The 17,247-nt window shown below is 37.8% G+C and overlaps 1 protein-coding gene and 1 long non-coding RNA gene across 51 annotated transcripts in view; both read left to right on the forward strand.

Moving 5' to 3' along the window:
• CDKAL1 (CDK5 regulatory subunit associated protein 1 like 1) overlaps nt 1-17,247 on the forward strand; it is a 951,913-nt gene that overhangs the window by 99,304 nt on the left and 835,362 nt on the right. For all 50 annotated transcript variants that reach the window (XR_014809698.1, XR_014809711.1, XR_014809714.1 and 47 more), the window contains one exon: nt 4,054-4,138. Coding sequence is in view for 22 of the 50 variants with exons in the window: in XM_005665623.4 (XP_005665680.2) it covers nt 4,054-4,138 (85 nt within the window). In the remaining 28 variants the exon portion in view is untranslated. The remainder of the gene's footprint in view (nt 1-4,053; nt 4,139-17,247) is intronic.
• LOC146401212 (uncharacterized) lies at nt 6,527-11,058 on the forward strand. Its single transcript, XR_014809736.1, has 2 exons — nt 6,527-7,298; nt 8,072-11,058. It is a non-coding gene; the product is annotated as an uncharacterized LOC146401212 (long non-coding RNA).

Below are 17,247 nucleotides of genomic sequence, written 5' to 3' on the forward strand. Positions count from 1 at the left end.
CCTGAACTCTTAGCATTTAACACAGTTGATTGCTCCATCTTTTAAATACCTTCTCTGGATTTCTCAGATACCACGTTCCCTAGTTTTTATCCTCTTATCTATTGGTTGTTCTTTCTCATTGTCCTTTTCTCATCTTAACTTCTCCATCAGACCTTCAAAAGACCTGGTGTTCTCTCTTCTGTCCCCCATACTCTCTAGTTAGGTGAGCTCATCCATTCCTATAAATGCAGGTGTCTTCTTTAGGGTTTTGATTCTCCCACTGATGCCTTCAGTCTGGAAGACTCCTTGAGCTTCAGTCTCATATATGGAAATGGCTGATCATTATTTCTAGTTGTGTATTTAATAGAGATCTCAAACATCACATGGCCAAAACAAAACCATTGATCTTCTATTCCCCAAATCTATGTCTTTCTAAATCTTTCTCATCTCAGTAAGTGGCAACTCCAACAATTGATGCTCAGGTCAAAATCCTTTCCATATGCTTGTGAAGTCTACTTGATTGCTTCTTGCATGACTCAGACCTAACCTACCAATGGGTTCTTTTGATTCTGCCTTCAAAATATGGCTCAATTCGCTTTTTACTCTTGCAACTGATAGAATCCCCAGGTTTCCATGATCTTTCACTTACTCTTGGATCCCTGTGTCAGCTCCCAACTGGTTTTCTTGCCTTTACTTTTTTCCCCCACTTCTTTTACTTTTGGCTCATCTACAGAGTTTTCTTCACAGTGTTTCCAGAATGGGATTTCTGAAGGAGAAATTAGTTCATATTTGAAATCCAATGGTGACTTCCTGTTACTCTTAGAATAAAATTTAAAGTGGTTAACTTGGCAACAATCACCTGGTTCCTGCCTGCCTCTGGGACTGTTCTTTCCGTGTGTCTAGTCTCACTGGCCTTCTCTCTGTTACTGGAACCCGACAAGCTTGGGCCTGTTTCATGGACTTTGCACCTGTGGCATTTTCTTCTTGGAATGCTCTTCTGATCTCTGTGTGGCAGATTCCTTCCTATTATTTAAGTCTCAACTCAGATTTAAACTTCTAAGGGAGACTTATTTTGACCAGCAACCCCACAATTATTCTCTGTTCATTACCCTCTTTAATCATTTTAATATCATGAAATTATCTTGCTTGTTTCCCTGGGTTTTGTTTGTCTGTTTTGTTTTGATCAGACTTCCTCTTTAAGGCTGTAAACTCCTTGGAGGTGGAAGCTCTTCACAGCCATAACCCTAGTACCTAGAACAGAGCCTGGCACATAGTAAAATCCTCATTGTGTTTTGGTTGTTACCTGATAGATTTATGCTTGTAAGTAGAACAGTCTGTTGACAACATTAAATAAGATGTGTTAACATAAAACCGAGTTCAGAAAGAAATAATTGGATGAGAAGCTCTTGTGTTCATTGGAGAAGGGACATTGTCTTTTGGGGTGGTTACTAAAAAGTCAGGTGGTTTTGTGGACGTGTTAGTATATTCACAGGATTCCTGTTGGTTGAGTTGCAATTACTGGATCATCAAGCAGAGTATTCACTTTATTTTGAAAGTCAATACGATTCAATATTGGCAAGATTCCAGACAAAGTAGAATAATATGCTTATTTACTGCTGGGCTTCTCCTTGAGAGGGCTTTTGTTGAAGTAGGGAGGAGCTGTCTGACAGCTTTAAGGTGACTGAAGAGAAGAATGTGCCAGGATACAAAGCTGGTATCTGGCACAGATAGTTCTGTCTTTTGATTTTTTTTTGTTTGAAATAAATCCACATTCTCAGTATTTTTTTCTTTTATCATTACCTTAGAGTCATCCATGACTTATGTACATAATACATTGCTCAATTTGCTTTGTCTTTCAAATTTAAGCCTTCATTCAGTAAATATTGAATGAGTATCTACCATGTACGAGGCACTGTAATACATGTGGGGATATGTATTATCTGTGAATAAAATAAAGTCTCAGCCCTAAATATTTGTTAAATAAATTGGTAAATTTCTTGAAGCTGATTTCAGAGGATTAGCATGGCCTTCCAAGCATCAGGAAATTGGTAGAAGGCATCTAACAAACCATAAGCACATGGTCCCACACATTATCTCCCATCATCTTTTTTTCTTGTTCCTACTTGCACATTGTTTAATGTTCTATGGCTTTTTGAATATCTGTTCAGTGCCCATTACTGTTAGCCCTGGACATTCAGCACAGATAAAAATGTCCTCATCATCTCTTCAATAGTAATAAAGTCAGGCTGGAAAAATGAATTATTTTAATGCAGAATTGTAAAGTGCAAGAACAGTCTAGATACAGTCCACTGTGGGAGCATAGAGAAGCGACACTTACCAGCCATCAGGCTGAATCTGAAGAAGTTAGCCCCGTGGATAGGCAGTTGAAAGGGCTGCGAGTTATCATTCTGTGAAGAAAGTAAATGGATTCTAGGCAGATGGATTGGTGCAAACTTGAAGAATTGAGTTTGCTGTGGCTGGAAGGAGAGGTAAGTCTAGGGAGAAATGAGTATTGAAGTTGAGGGGAAGATCCGGATAGGTATTGAATAACAACTGGAAATCATTGGAAGATTGAAAGAGTACTATCTAGGATCACATTGATATTAGAGGATTATCTTTTTTTTTTTTTTTTTTTTTGCCTTTTCTAGGGCCACACCCATTGCATATGGAGTTTCCCAGGCTAGGGGTCCAATCAGAGCTGTAGCTACCGGCCCATGCCAGAGCCACAGCAACGCTGGATCCGAGCTGCATCTGCAACCTACACCACAGCTCATGGCAACACCGGATCCTCGACCCACTGAACGAGGCCAGGGATTGAACCCGCAACCTCATGGTTCCTAGTCAGATTCGATAACCACTGCGCCACGACGGGAACTCCAGGATTATCTTTTAGGTGGCATCATTGGGAATAATTTGGAGGGAACTAGAAGAGGTAGGTGAGTACTCGTCATATCTGAGTTTGAGCAGGAAAGTGGCGTAATCAGATACATGTTTTATAAAAGGTCACTCTGGCTGCTGGTGGGAAAATAGACTGGGATGGCGGTGGGAATATAAATGAAAGGATTGAGACAGGTTAGCAGGGATCATAGTATTCAGCTGATACATAGGAATGAGGAGCTTGCCTTGCCTTGCTAGCATTTCAAGAATGTTTGGATCTTGCTTGTTTATAAAAACTTTGCCATTCTTATAGTAAAGTGTTGGGAAGAAAAGTTTTGCCAAGTTACTGGAAGCTGGGCTGTGTCCACCATCCCTCTCACCTAATACTCTCACTGGAAGCTCCATTCTCAGGTAGAGAATGTGCATGCTGACATCCATATGTCCTTAGTTCCTCATGTCTTTTGACCTTAGCGTTTGCTTTTATTGACATACTATTGCAGGTGCTGCAGTTTTCAATTTTGGTTTTCCTTTCATTGTGGTAATCATATTTTAATGTGTAAGTCCTTTTAGGCAGCAAGGTTGTTGGAATAGCATCAAGCACTTGAGGCATTTATAAATCCATTTCAATAAACATGATGGGCTTGGGTGATTTGTTGCATTGCTAGTGAGTTTATTATAGTATGGAAAATATCTAATCAAATTAGTGAGAGGAATAAGAGGCTCGCTTTGATGTACATCATTAACTTTCTCAAGGAAGTCAAATTATGTTTTTAATTACTTCTCAAGCTGAAGAGCATTCAGTGTATGATAATACAAGTACCTGAAAAATATTAACACACAGCCCCCCAAAGGGGCAGTTAATTTTGTATTCAGAGGTAAGATTAGGCCAATTTTGCTTTAGTTTTTGGAAGTTATTAAATGCTTGCAAGTACTGAAAATGTAGGAAGAAAATACTTATCCTTTTTGTTAAATGAGAAGATAAAAGCACAAGTTACATATATTAATATTTCTTTCTCCCCCTTGTTTCCATACTAAAGCAGTTACCTACTATGTTGTAATTGCCCATTTACTTGGCTCTATCCACTAGCTCCCTCCTTTCCCTCTGCAATCCCAGTGCCATCTGAGTAAGCACTTGGATATTTCTGACTGAGTAAATGTGATACTTACCTTTCTTTTTCATATTTGTCTTTTCAATAGAAAACGCATCTGATGCAGATTTATGGCTCCTGAATAGTTGTACAGTAAAAAATCCAGCTGAAGACCACTTCCGAAACTCAATTAAGTAAGTGGAAGTTGATTGTTTTCCTGTCTTTTATAAGTGAAGTAAGAATTAATTTCAGGAAAAGAGCTTTTGAAAGATTCCTTGTATTATACTTAGTATGTTATCAACAGAAGTGAGTTGGACTTTTAGCATTATGCTGTTCTGAATTTATCTGATAAAGAGTGAAACTTTAATGTAGACGTTTAGGTATTTGGGTATTTGTGAAGCTAGCTAATAGGTGATTTGACTCTCTGTTAAGTATTAACAGTGTACTCTTCTCAAGAAATCCTGTTTCTACTTTTTGAAACTACCTAAAGCTGTCCTTACCTGTTTTTCTTCCCTGACTCTTAGCACTGTTCTAGATGCTAATAATGTGCGGGCCATCAAAGGAGTTAACCTTTACTGAGGGAGATGGGCATAAAATTCGTGGTTCTTGCTTTGTTCCTCAAGTTAAAGAAATACTCTTTTTTCACATGTCTGAATCTTATTCCACCCACCTTCTTAGAATCTCCATTCTATAAGTTATTTCCTCATTTTCTTATATTTTCACCCTGTCCATTCCCTTTGGTGCCTTTCATTGTTATTTAAACAGACTCACTGAATGAATTTGTCACAATTTATCCATTTTATTATTAAAAGAGTTTTGGGGAGTTCCTGTCATGGCGCAGTGGTTAACGAATCCGACTAGGAACCATGAGGTTGCGGGTTCGGTCCCTGCCCTTCCTCAGTGGGTTAATGATCCGGCGTTGCCGTGAGCTGTGGTGTAGGTTGCAGACGCGGCTCGGATCCCACGTTGCTGTGGCTCTGGCGTAGGCCGGTGGCTACAGCTCCGATTCAACCCCTAGCCTGGGAACCTCCATATGCCGCGGGAGCGGCCCAAGAAATAGCAACAACAACAACAACAACAACAACAACAACAAAAAAAAGAGTTTTGGTTTTTCCTAGTGTTTTGCGTTCATGAGCACTGCTGCTCTAAATATTTTGAACATGTTTTCTGGCGCAGGAAAATAAAATAACAAGAATTGTTTTAGGGTGGTACCTAGGTATTGAATTATTGGGTCACAGATGTGTGCATATTCAAACTTTTAAGTAATATTCCCCAACGGATGTACCAGCATTCAGTCCCAGAAGTAATGAATGTGTATGGTGGTTCTGCATTCTTGCCAAACTTGATATGGTCAGACTTATAAATTTTTGCCAATCTGGTGCTAGAGGAGATGGTGTCTCAATGTGATCTTTAAAAAAAAAAAATTTTTTTTTTTTTTTTTTTTGGCTTTTTAGGGCCCGCACCCTTGGCATATGGAAGTTCCCAGGTTAGGGGTTGAATCAAAGCTGTAGCCACTGGCCTACACCACAGCCGCAGCAGTGTGGGATTTGAGCCACCTCTGCGACCTACACTGCAGCTCATGGCAATGCCGGATCCTTAACCCACTGAGCAAGGCCAGGGATTGAACCTGCATCCTCACGGATACTAGTGGGGTTCATTACCACTGAGCCACCATGGGAACTCCGTCTCAGTGTGATCTTAAATTCCATTTCTGTGATTGCTAATGACATTGAGCATCTTATTATGTTTATTTGCCATTTGGGTTTTCTGTTTTTGTGAAATGACTTTTTAAATATTTTTCTCTATTATTTGTCTTAGTATTTATTTGTGGGAGTACATGGTGTATATATATATATATATATATATATATATATATATATTTTTTTTTTTTTTTTTTTTGCTTTTTAGGGCTGCACCTGCAGCATATGGAAGTTCCCAGGCTAGGGGTTGAATTGGAGCTGCAGCCGCTGGCCTATACCACATCCACAGCAACGCGGGATCCAGTCCATATCTGTGACCTGCACCACAGCTGACAGCAACACTGGAGCCTTCTAACCCACTGAGCAAGGCCAAAGATTGAACCCACATCCTCATGGATAGTAGTCGGATTTGTTTCTGCTGCACCACAATAGGATCTCTGGTATTCTATATATTAATCCTTACATGTTATACATGTTGCAAGTGTCAATTGTGGTTTATAATTCACTTTTTTTAATGGTATCTTATGGTGAAGAGGAACTCTGGTTTAAAATCTATCAATCTTTTCCTTTGGGTCTGTGCTGTTATTTTTTAAGAAGTCTTTGCTCACTCTGAAGTTATTAAGATAGTCTACATATTGTCTTCTAACAATTTCACTCATGGTTTTTACTTCTCACGTTCAGGATTATAATCCCCCTAACTTTCCATGTATAGTTGATTGATTGGTTGATTTTAGTTTTGGTACCAGGAAGGGGGTCCCATTTTATTTATTTTCTGGGTAGACACTGACATTTTTCAGTATCATTTATTATTTTTTGAAAATCTGTGTTTTTTCCTTTCATTTATATATTATTCCCTCTGTCATATGCTGTGTGTCCATAGATGGTTGGGTTTATACCTGGGCCATTTAGTTCCACTGATCTATTTCTTTATTCTGGTGCTTATTCAATATAGTCATAATTAATATAGATTTATATAAATCTAGATTCATCAAAATCTTATATTCCTAGTGGCCTTTTGTTCTTCTTTAAGAACGTCTTGGAGTTCCATGGCTCAGTGGTAATGAACCTGACTAGGATCCACGAGGTTCGATTTCTGGCCTCGATCAGCAGGTTAAGGATCTGGCGTTGCTGTGGCTGTGTTGCAGGTCTGCAGCTATAGCTCTGATTTGACCCCTGGCCTGGGAACGTCTGTATGCTGCAAGTGTGGCCCTAAAAAGCCAAAAAAAAAAAAGAATATCTTGGCTTTTCTTTACTCTCTGCCCTTCCTTATAAATTTAATATCAGGATCTAAGTTCAACAAGGAATACTGTTGTAGTTTTTTTTTTTTTTTTTGTCTTTTTGCCATTTCTTGGGCCAATCCCGCGGCATATGGAGTTTCCCAGGCTAGGGGTCTAATCGGAGCTGTAGCTGCCAGCCTATGCCAGGGCCACAGCAACGCGGGATCCGAGCCACGTCTGCAACCTACACCACAGCTCACGGCAACGCCGGATCATTAACCCACTGAGCAAGGGCAGGGACCGAACCCGCAACCTCATGGTTCCTAGTCGGATTCGTTAACCACTGCGCCACAACGGGAACTCCCTGTTGTAGTTTTGATTGTGATCACATTGAATCTTTACATTTTGAGTTTTCCAGTTCATGAATAGATATTGAGGTCTTTTTTCGACTTTCTGAGAATTTATAATATCTTTATGCAGTGCCTATATATCTCTTTAGATTTTTTTCTTTAATAATGTAAGGACAACCAAATTTTTCTAATATCATTTATTAAAAAAAAAAAAAAATCCAGGAGTTCCTGTCATGGCACAGTAGAAACGAATCCGACTAGTATCTATGAGGATGCGTGTTCGATCCCTGGCCTTGCTCAGTGGGTCAGTGATCCCGTGTTGCTGTGAGCTGTGGTATAGATCACACATGCAGCTCTGATCCCCTGTTGGCTGTGGCTCTAGCGTAGACTGGCAGCTCTAGCCAGGCTGGGAATTTCCATATGCCGTGGGTGTGGCCCTAAAAAGCAAAAATAAAAAAAATAAAAACAAAAAATATCTTTCCTTTCTCCTTTTACTCTGTGCAGTGTTATCTTTATACCACTATAAAAAAAACCCCTCATTTTCTAATTGTGTTTACCACTCTCTGGGTCTCAGAATTAATTCTTTTTTTTTTAAGAGTATTTTTTACATTATTATAGTTGATTTATAATGTTTTATGAGTTTCTGCTGTACAGCAATGACCCTGTCATACATTTATATACATTCTTTTTCTTATATTATCTTCTATCATGGTCTGTTCCGAGAGATTGGATATAGTTCCTGCGCTTCAGAATTAATTCTTGCATCAAGATGAATTATGGTAAAGAAGAGTACAGATCACGAGTCCATTTGGGACAGAGTCGCTCTAGTCCAGGTGCTAATGGCCTCATTTCAAGTGCAGGTATTCAGAGTTGGAAGGAAGGAGTTGACTTGAGAAGGAAAAATTCTTTGCACTGTCAACGCTGTTGACTGTGATTCCAAGATCTTTGGCTAGAGTGTAAAAGGGAATTCCAGAAAGGGAGTTCAATTTGAGGGAAGACATGTTTTGGTTTTAAACATGGTGTACTCAAAGTGACAGCAAAATATTATAATAAAGCAATAATGGGTAATATTTGATATTTATCAGGTCTCTTCTATGTAGCATGCACTATTCAAAGTGCTTTACCATAATTGGATCTTATTTAGTTTAATTCTTCGAGTCTATCTGTGAGTTGTAGGTTCCAGTTTTATTTCTGTCTTAAAGATGAAGAAACATCTGTTTTGCAGATGAAATTCTCAAAGGCTGTTGAGTTCATAAATGGTGGAGGTGGACGGGAAAATAAAGTAGGCAGTCTGTCTAGAGTCTGAATGTTTAACTCCTCAATACTATGCTTTCTTGGTAAAGATGTCAGGTAAGCAGTTGTAGAATTGAGGCAGATTTCTATTGTGTTCCCTGAGTATCTACTTTTTTCCCTGTAAAAAAGGCATAGGATACAAAGCTATTTTAGTGCTACAGATACCCGCTAAGTACAGAACCCAGAGAATTTGGTTTCTGTGGTTATCAATTTTATAATGTGATTGATGGATACACTTCTAGACTGTTTCTAAAAGTTTACTTAACTCAGATGTAACTTGTGTCAGTGGGTTTTCTTATGTATAAACTGTGTGTAAATGTGGTTCAGAGTAATGATATGGTATTTGGATGATTAAGTGAGGTAATCACTTCAGATGTGTTTGTCATTTTAACACGGCAGCGCTGGTGGTATTCAGCACAGGTTCCTTTAACGCATCATTTGAAAGAAAATTTAAAAACAGTATTATAGGTGATTAACTATTTTTAAAAATCTCTTTGAAGGCTTTTGATGATCACCCCAGCTCTTGTTAACATGACACCTAAGCTAACATTTGATTTCTTTCCAGAATAAATATAATCCTTTAGAAGGTATGGTAACTATTAACACAGAGAAAAACGTCAAATTCAAGTGACATTTACACACTTAAAGACTTTCCCTGATGGATTACCTCCTCTTGTCAAGCACTTTGCTTTATTTAGATGTTTCCCCCCTTGTCATGACCATCTCCTAACAAAGTGGAACAAAGATGAATAGTTCATAAACTTCGTTACACCTGCAGTTGTACTAGACCTTGGTCTTCTCTCAACCTCTATCCTTTCCCTTTAGCTTCTTCACTAGCATGCTTTTTTTTTTTTTTTTTTGTTTTGTTTTGTTTTTTCATGACAGTGAGGCAATATTTAAATTCGAGGAGAGCCTGATAGGGTGTTTCATTTCTCCTTGTTCAGTTGCACCTCATCCCTTATGCTCAAATTCACAGATTTACAGGATAGGCTGGGAATTATGTTTTTTCTAAGCTGGACTCCCTGCAAAGAGTGATTGCTTTACTTGGCCACTCACTTCTGAGTGTTTGCCATCATTTCTGGTCATCTGCTTTTGCTTTTCTTCTAATGTATTTTTTGGCATTTACTTGTTGTTTGTCTATTATTAACTCATTTAATCTCTTTTGACCCACCAGACAGTAGGCCATCTTGTTTTAACAGGAGTAAAGAAGGGTCCCTCTGAGGGATTTACTGACTTTCATGAGATTAATGTACTCTTGTTGATTAAGGTCCCCAAATTGTGAATTTGTGACAAGACAGCTGTGGACTGATTTTTTTTTTTTTCTTTTTTTCTCCTGTCAGTGGTGGTGGTCAAGAGTGTTAGTTTTACAATTTCACAGCATTAACAGTATTGGGAGGAGTGTTATTTAACCTTGGTCACAGAAGATTTGGGCTTAAAATTATTTAAAAATCATCATTTTATAAGGAGTGAGTGATTTATTATCTTAAAATAATTCTTTAACCTAGTCAGAGTAACACACCTGATATGAAAATACCTATCTGTTAATCTGTAGGCTGTACTGCTCAATACTTTATACTGGTTTTCCAGTAGTTGGTCTGCTGAGGTTTTTACAGTATTCGTATTATTGATGTTCAGAGTGATAAAAGAGTAGGGATTTTAAATAGCAAAAATGAAGTTATGAATGATTTTGGGGGCTGCCTTTTAAATTTTGAAATCTTCAATGCTATTGCCTTTATTAATTTTGGAAAAAATCGCTAATGAGCTCCATGTTTTGTGATGGCAACCTGTTGTATGCATACCCTTCTCCTCTTGAGCACTTGCCAGTTGCCCTATCCTTGTCTTATCCATCATAGCAATTTGATTTAGACAATATGGTGTTTAACTTGAGGGGTTCTTGAGTAAATGCAAAAGATCAAAAGTTTAAAAGAAATAAAATTTACTCTTAATGAGAGTATCAAATAAGAAAACTCCTTTGGTTAGTGCTTTATAGAAATGTGGGATCTTTTCCACGCCACCTAAAGGAGGTCATTCAGAGGCTGGCGAACATAAACACATCTTGTGTGTTCTGTATAAATGACAGAAAGAATAGCCAGCTTCCTTTGATCATGGATTGTCAACCTCTGTTTGACCTTGTGCGTTATTAACCTAAATGGGCACTGTGGTCTAGCCATGCTGGTTTAGCCATAGGTAGACAGGAGTCACTAGTTCTTTGAACCACCTTTGCCTGTAGAAATAAATGGTGATGTTGAAGAGATGAGTGAAATTATTTGAAGAAACAATGGAAATATAAGAGGAAATGGATAAAGAAGGAACATGTGTATTGAGACAGGGAATAATCTGCTTTGTATAATATCTTCTCTCTAAAGGAGAGCTCTTTTTATGCATTCTGTTGATCAAACTTAAATTATTGGATGGTCATTCCTACTACGAAAATATTTTTTCTTTTATGTGAATTTCATTTTGAGTTCTTCATTGTAAACTGAAGTTGAGTGAGGTACCAGAATATTATTTCATCTTGAAACTGTAAAATAAATTGCCTTCAAAAAAGCTGACTTATTTAGAACAGAGAAGTGCTTTCCCTTTCAGTGAGTAATTATCCGGTTTAAAGGAAAAAAAAAAACAACAAAAAACCCACTTTACTGGTTCTGTTTAACCAGAACCAGTTAAAGGTTTTTTAAACTAGATTTGTCACTAGTCAGGTTATCTCTTTTAAACTAAAAAGTTGGTATTGGGAAATAAAAATAATATTAGGTTTTAGTTTGCAAGAACCTGGTTAGATTAACACAAGTTGTTTTCTTAAACTTAGTGCTATAGGTTGTGATTTTTCTTTAAACTTAGACGTTTTAATTTTGGCTTTTCTAGTTGTATGAAATGGCTTTAGTTCAGTATCAGTTTTATGTTATTTTTGAAGTGTCAGCAGCAGATATAGTGAATCATTTTATGCTTTTACCATGGTCTCATGGTTCCAGTTGTACTTTCCCACCAAAAGTTTCCCTCTATATGGAAAGTTAGTTCAAAGTATTGTACTGTTTGACTTAATGTGTCCTGTTGATCAAGTTTTGTCTAATGTGATTTTTTTTCTCTAAGCAATGCTATTTTTAACATGTTTACATTTCCTCTTACCATTTCTCATCTACTTCCATTGGTTAGATACTATCTATGTGCAGATTACTCCCAAATTTCTGTTTCTGACCTTAACCAAACTTGCATGTCCAGCTGCTTTCTGGACTTCTCCATGTAGATGCCCATTGGCACTTTAAATCATTGTGTCAGAACCTCTTCCTTATCTACCTTCCTTTTCCCCAACTTGTGTCCCTGTTCGTATTGCCTATCTTGTTTGATTGCATAGTCACCTATCAAATAGTCTGGGAGTTTTCTTTTACTCTGTTTCCCTCCTCTATTTTCCCCATCCTTAAGAATTGATTCTACTTCTAAAATATCCTTTCTTTCCTCCCTTTGACCCTTTCTTCCTCTTTCCTTTTGCCCAGTGTTATTAGCATTTTATTACTTCTTGGAACTTGCAGTGAACCCCAGTATTCTCATGTTTCATTAAACTGCCAGGAACTAGACACACATCTTTAGAATTTAATCCTTTTCCCCCATCTCTCTTGCTGATATCTTATTTATGGTCCTCATTATCTCTTGCTCTTAATATTACAGTGGAGGTTTAGCTTGTTCTCAGCTTCTTTTCCTTTCTTTTCCTTTCTTTTCTTTTCTTTTCTTTTCTTTTCTCTTCTTTTCTTTTCCTTTCCTTTCCTTTCTCTTCTTTTCTTTTCCTTTTGTCTTTTGTCTTTTTAGGGCTGCACCCGTGGTATGGGGAGGTTTCCAGACTAGGGGTCCAATCAGAGCTGTAGCTGCTGACCTACACCACAGCTACAGCAACACCGGATCCGATCCGCCTTTACAACCAACAGAACAGCTCACGGCAATGGGTGATCCTTAATCCACTGAGCAAGGCCAGGGATCAAACCTGCAATCTCATGGTTCCTAGTTGAATTCATTTCGACTGTGCCATAATGGAAACTCCTCAGCTTCTTTTCTATTTCAGTTCTTTCTGTCCCCTCCTTCACACCCTATAATGATTCCCTCTAAGCTACAGGATAATGAAATAGTTTTTTAGTGTAATAAAGTCTTTCAAAAAATTAGTTCCTTGCTTACCTCTCTGACCTCTTAGCATTCTTCCATAGAATTTTACTTCTCTAAATTGGCTGATTTTCTAAACACAAAATGTATTTGTATATGTTTTTCCTCTTCCTTGACCATGCGTTCCTTTCCCCCCAAATGTATGCATGTGTGTATGTGTGCATGTGCATATACGTGTGCATATACATGCACACTCCCTTGTGCACCCCATGTAATCCTACCTGGCAACCTGGTCATCTTTTGGAACTCATCAAAGGTAATATCATCTGTAAGGTTATCTCCCTTCCACCTCCCACTCTTTACTTCCAAGGTCCACAGAGGTAATCACCCTCTGTTCTGTGCTACTTCTTTATCCCATACAAACATCTATTGTTGCATATTACATTTTATTATTTGTTTACACATTTGGCTTTCTGCTAGATTGTGAGTCTTAAGGTCAGGCTGTTGACCTCAGGAAAATCCTTTTTTTTTTTTTTAATGGAGTCTTTGACCCTCTGACTCTGCCATGTAATGATTTTCCTTTTCTTGGGAAACATATACCATTAATAGAGTAAGACTGCTTGTCAGCTGTTCTCAGAAGAGGCTCCTGAGGCTTCTGTGAATCCCTTTTAGAGACAGGACTGTATATTTGCAAAAAGGGAAAAGAATATTCTAATTTTCAAAGATTATATTAAAGGGCTTTCTTTTTAAGAAATCATACTGTTTTGCTTCTTATGCCTTGTTTATAAACTAGGAAGAAACCTGCCGCTTGTTGTCCTCAGTGAGATAAGAAACTTGCATTTGTCACTGTTGGTCCACACTTTTTTCCAGAGGGAAGTAGTAAAAGGAGTAAAAATTCTCCCTTTTCAGATATATTGGCCATGCAGGCAGAAGCTCAGCTCTGAGTGGCAGGACCTTGTACTTCCTCCCAAACCAAGAGCTGGGCTATCTTCAGAACTTTGGCCATTCGATTGACTGAAGCATCTCATCTTGATCAGAGGGTAGGAAAGGTGTACATAGAAACCAGGTAGTGTTTAACCTTGTTTTAGACACAATTTGTACTTAACATGTATTTATACAATTAGGTTGAACTGATTCTTTTTTCCAAAGCGAGCTTGGCGTCATTCTGTTGTCAGGTTATCAGCAATTCATTGTTAATGTATTATTTTGTGTTAAGTACATTATTAATTATATAACCATATTAATGTCACAGCACTTGCCTTACATTTGAATATCAAATTGTCCAGTTTCAACGAATGAGCAAAAAATATAAAACACACCAAAAAGGGGGTGGGGGAGTCAACATAGCTGTTGTGGGGGAAAAAGTAGATGTGTTGGAAAGGTTGACTTGATAATAGGATCTTTGTGAGAGGAGTAGTACAGTAAGATCTCTGTGGACAATGCTGTGGTCTCACTTGTTTGCTGAGGGATCCTTGGTCTCTAGAACAGTGCCAGGTAAATAGTTGGCCCTCAGTTTTGCATTGAATTAAAAGCTGAATTGATGAAGACCAAATTTCTCCGGATAAGTTGCTGTTTTTTTGTTAGGTCTTCTTATGTCTACCACATGTGAATCATGGTATTCACGTCTTAAGTCATGGGTCTGTTTAGTCTACTTTCTGTTGTTGCTAGGACCTTGTATTGTTTTATCTCCCCACCAGCTAATCTGGGGTTAATGATGGTATTGGAGGAACATGCTTTTTCTGGAAACATAAATGAAGGGCTCTCTGTTGATTCCTAAAGTGAGGGGCGAGAGTTACATAATTTAGAGCAGATTTTGACCCATTTCCTGTTACAGGCTTTAGTTGCTTGTCCCCTGTCCATGGAAAAACATGGAGATGAGTGGGTGTGCAGGAAGGTTATTATGTGACAAATCCCAGTGAGAAATTTCATGGGGAATAGAGGATAAAAAGTATATTTTAGGATTGAATTCCTGGTTGACTTAAAAAAAAAATGAAGGAATAAATTTATGCTTGAAAGATTAGTTACTTAATTTGCAAATCAGGAACAGAAAAAGCAGTTTAGATGTAGTAAATCATTTTAATAGGCAAAACTGAGTTATCTAAAATCTTTTTGGAGAATAGTATTTTGCATATTTCATGATTGCTGTTACATCAACAGTTGCTTTGTTTTTGCCATTTTTAAGAAAGAGAGTAAGTGAAAGAGGTCAGTGTATTATGTACTGGCAACAGCTGGCTGATAGCATTGAATACCTACGTAATTAAATATATGTGTTGGCTGTTGTCCTAACAACTCTGTAGGTGCAGGCCCCAGAAAGCATGCAGAAACTTGCTTTAGCAGGATTAAAGAAGAAGTCAGCATGATCTAAGCTTGTGCTTTCAGCCAAGAGTGATTTCCTATTGTTTTGGTTTGAAAGACATTCTACTTGTTTTTGGTGTGTGTTTATACAACAGCAGAGAAAAAAAAAATGACACTTTTTTTTTTTTTCCCCCCTCACCTTATGGTATGTTCTAAGTATGAAAAACATCATCTTTTAAAATTTTTGGTCATTCAGTAGTGTTGTTTATTAACTGGTAATAAGTGAAATAAAAATGTATGACTTTTAAACCTATAGGATGCAATACTAAAATATTAAATATTAACTGTTTCTGCTCCTTACTTATGTTTGTAATTAGGTTTAAGTGTCCTTTGGGCTATATTAAGACAGTTACTTTGATTTTAGACTAAGGCGTGGTTGTCCATGATCATAGAAAATTGGACGGGGGTGGCCCTGAAAAATGAAACCCTAAGGTAAAATGCAACTCTGCCTTTAGCTAGCAGTCTTATCTGTGTATGCAAATCCTACTCAAAGCACCCTGTGCTTACCTCTATTACTGTTTTTATAGCTCAAGGGCTGAAGCCAGTCCTTAAGGCACCTTTGAGTACAGGCTTTGATGAGTGGATGGTACCTTTGTGGGTACTGGAAAAAGAGGCCAATCCTTGTAGACACAATCTGGCACAGCTGTATCTGGATGCCCCATATGAATATCCTGTATTTTAATCATCACTTTGTCTGTAACCCCTTTCAAAGTTTCTTAGGGACAGCCACTGTCTTTTATCTGTATGCCACCACCTACTGCAGTGTTTGAAAATAATTGAGCAAATGAATGAACTAACGCATGTGTTGACTTTCTCTGTGTGTTTCTTCTCCTGAATCCCTCCCCACCCACCCACCCCCGCCGCTGTCAGAACAAGTGTCTTTCTCTGTAGGTTTTCATAGGTCTTTTTCTGTATCTCTCTTTCCTCTTAGATGGCATTACTTAGAAATTAAGTTCAGCTGAATGTCATAGAAAACTCTAAGAAGCAGAAGTTTAAATAGGATGGGGGTTTATTTTTCTTTATATACTGCAAAGCCATAGTTAGGAAGTTGCTTACTTTGGTTTACCAGTTCAAGGAAGCTAGGGCTAAGTCTCTCTGAAGTTTTATTGCTCTTTCCATTGTGGTATAAAATGGTTGCTACTCTTCAGCCATCCTATGTACTTTCCAAAGGAGAAAGTACCAAAAGGGACCATACCAGCTAGGTTTGTTTCTCCTTTGAAGAAGCTTTGTAGGAAGTGCCACCCAAAAGCCTGTGTTTGTGTCTCTTTGGAGGGGAACCATATGCAATGCCTACTCTATTTCTAAGGGAGGCTAGGCACTCTATTTTCATTTGTTTTAGACTGGTCACACTGTTTCTCCCAACAGATTTGGGGTTCTCTTAATACGAAAGAAAGGATGTCTGCTACAGGTAGTAGTCTGTAGGCAAGATACATATTTTATTTACCTTTCTCATTTATCAGGAGTAGCGTATTGAATGACGTTCTCATTTATTTGCGAACAAATGGCCCTTCTTTCTCCTGTTTATTCAGAAGGTTTAAGAAACAACAGGGTTGACATTTGAGAACTTTTCTTTTTGGTTACCCTGAGTTGGCGCTGATGAAGAAATAACAGTAACAAAATACACTGGAGAAGCCTGTAGCTTAGATGTTGCACACAAATAATAATTACAAAAAGGATTAATTAGAATTTTCATATACTTTCCACTCTTAAGATCTGCAGTGACCATATTTGAAATGAAATCTATAAAGAAAGTATGAATCTCATTATTTCTGATACTTATTTTTTGGTAATAATTATAAACCTGGTTTAAAAAGTAAAAATTTTGATAGAATTTAGTAAACAAAAGCAAAGTTTAAAACTGGTTATCACAGAAGGTCTTAACCAATTGGAAAGAGACTTAAATTTATTCTGTAATTGTTAGTATTTCATATAATTATAAAAAGTTTGTTTCAGCTGAGCACAATGCTTCTTTTCACTCAGATGGAAAGTTAATGTCTTACATTTAACTTGCAAAAAAATTGGAGAATTAGATGTAACCAGTGAAAAGCTAACCAAAGGGAGGAGCCTGTAAAACTTGCTGTAAAGTTTCTGTAGGTTGGCGTAATTGAATATTTTTAGAGGAAAATGAAGAATATCCAATTCTGGAGTTCCCGTGGTTGCTCAGTGATAATGAACCCGACTAGTATCCATGAGAATGAGGGTTCCATCCCTGGCCTTGCTAAGTGGGTTAAGGATCTGGCATTGCCATGAGCTGTGGTTTAGATCACAGATGCCACTCGGATCCTGCATTGCAGCTTAAGCTCTG

Source organism: Sus scrofa, chromosome 7, assembly GCF_054392235.1.
Source record: "Sus scrofa isolate SSC_HxYL_T2T_F1_AM1 chromosome 7, Sscrofa_HxYL_maternal_Yorkshire_Landrace_v2.0, whole genome shotgun sequence".
NCBI lineage: Eukaryota > Metazoa > Chordata > Mammalia > Artiodactyla > Suidae > Sus > Sus scrofa.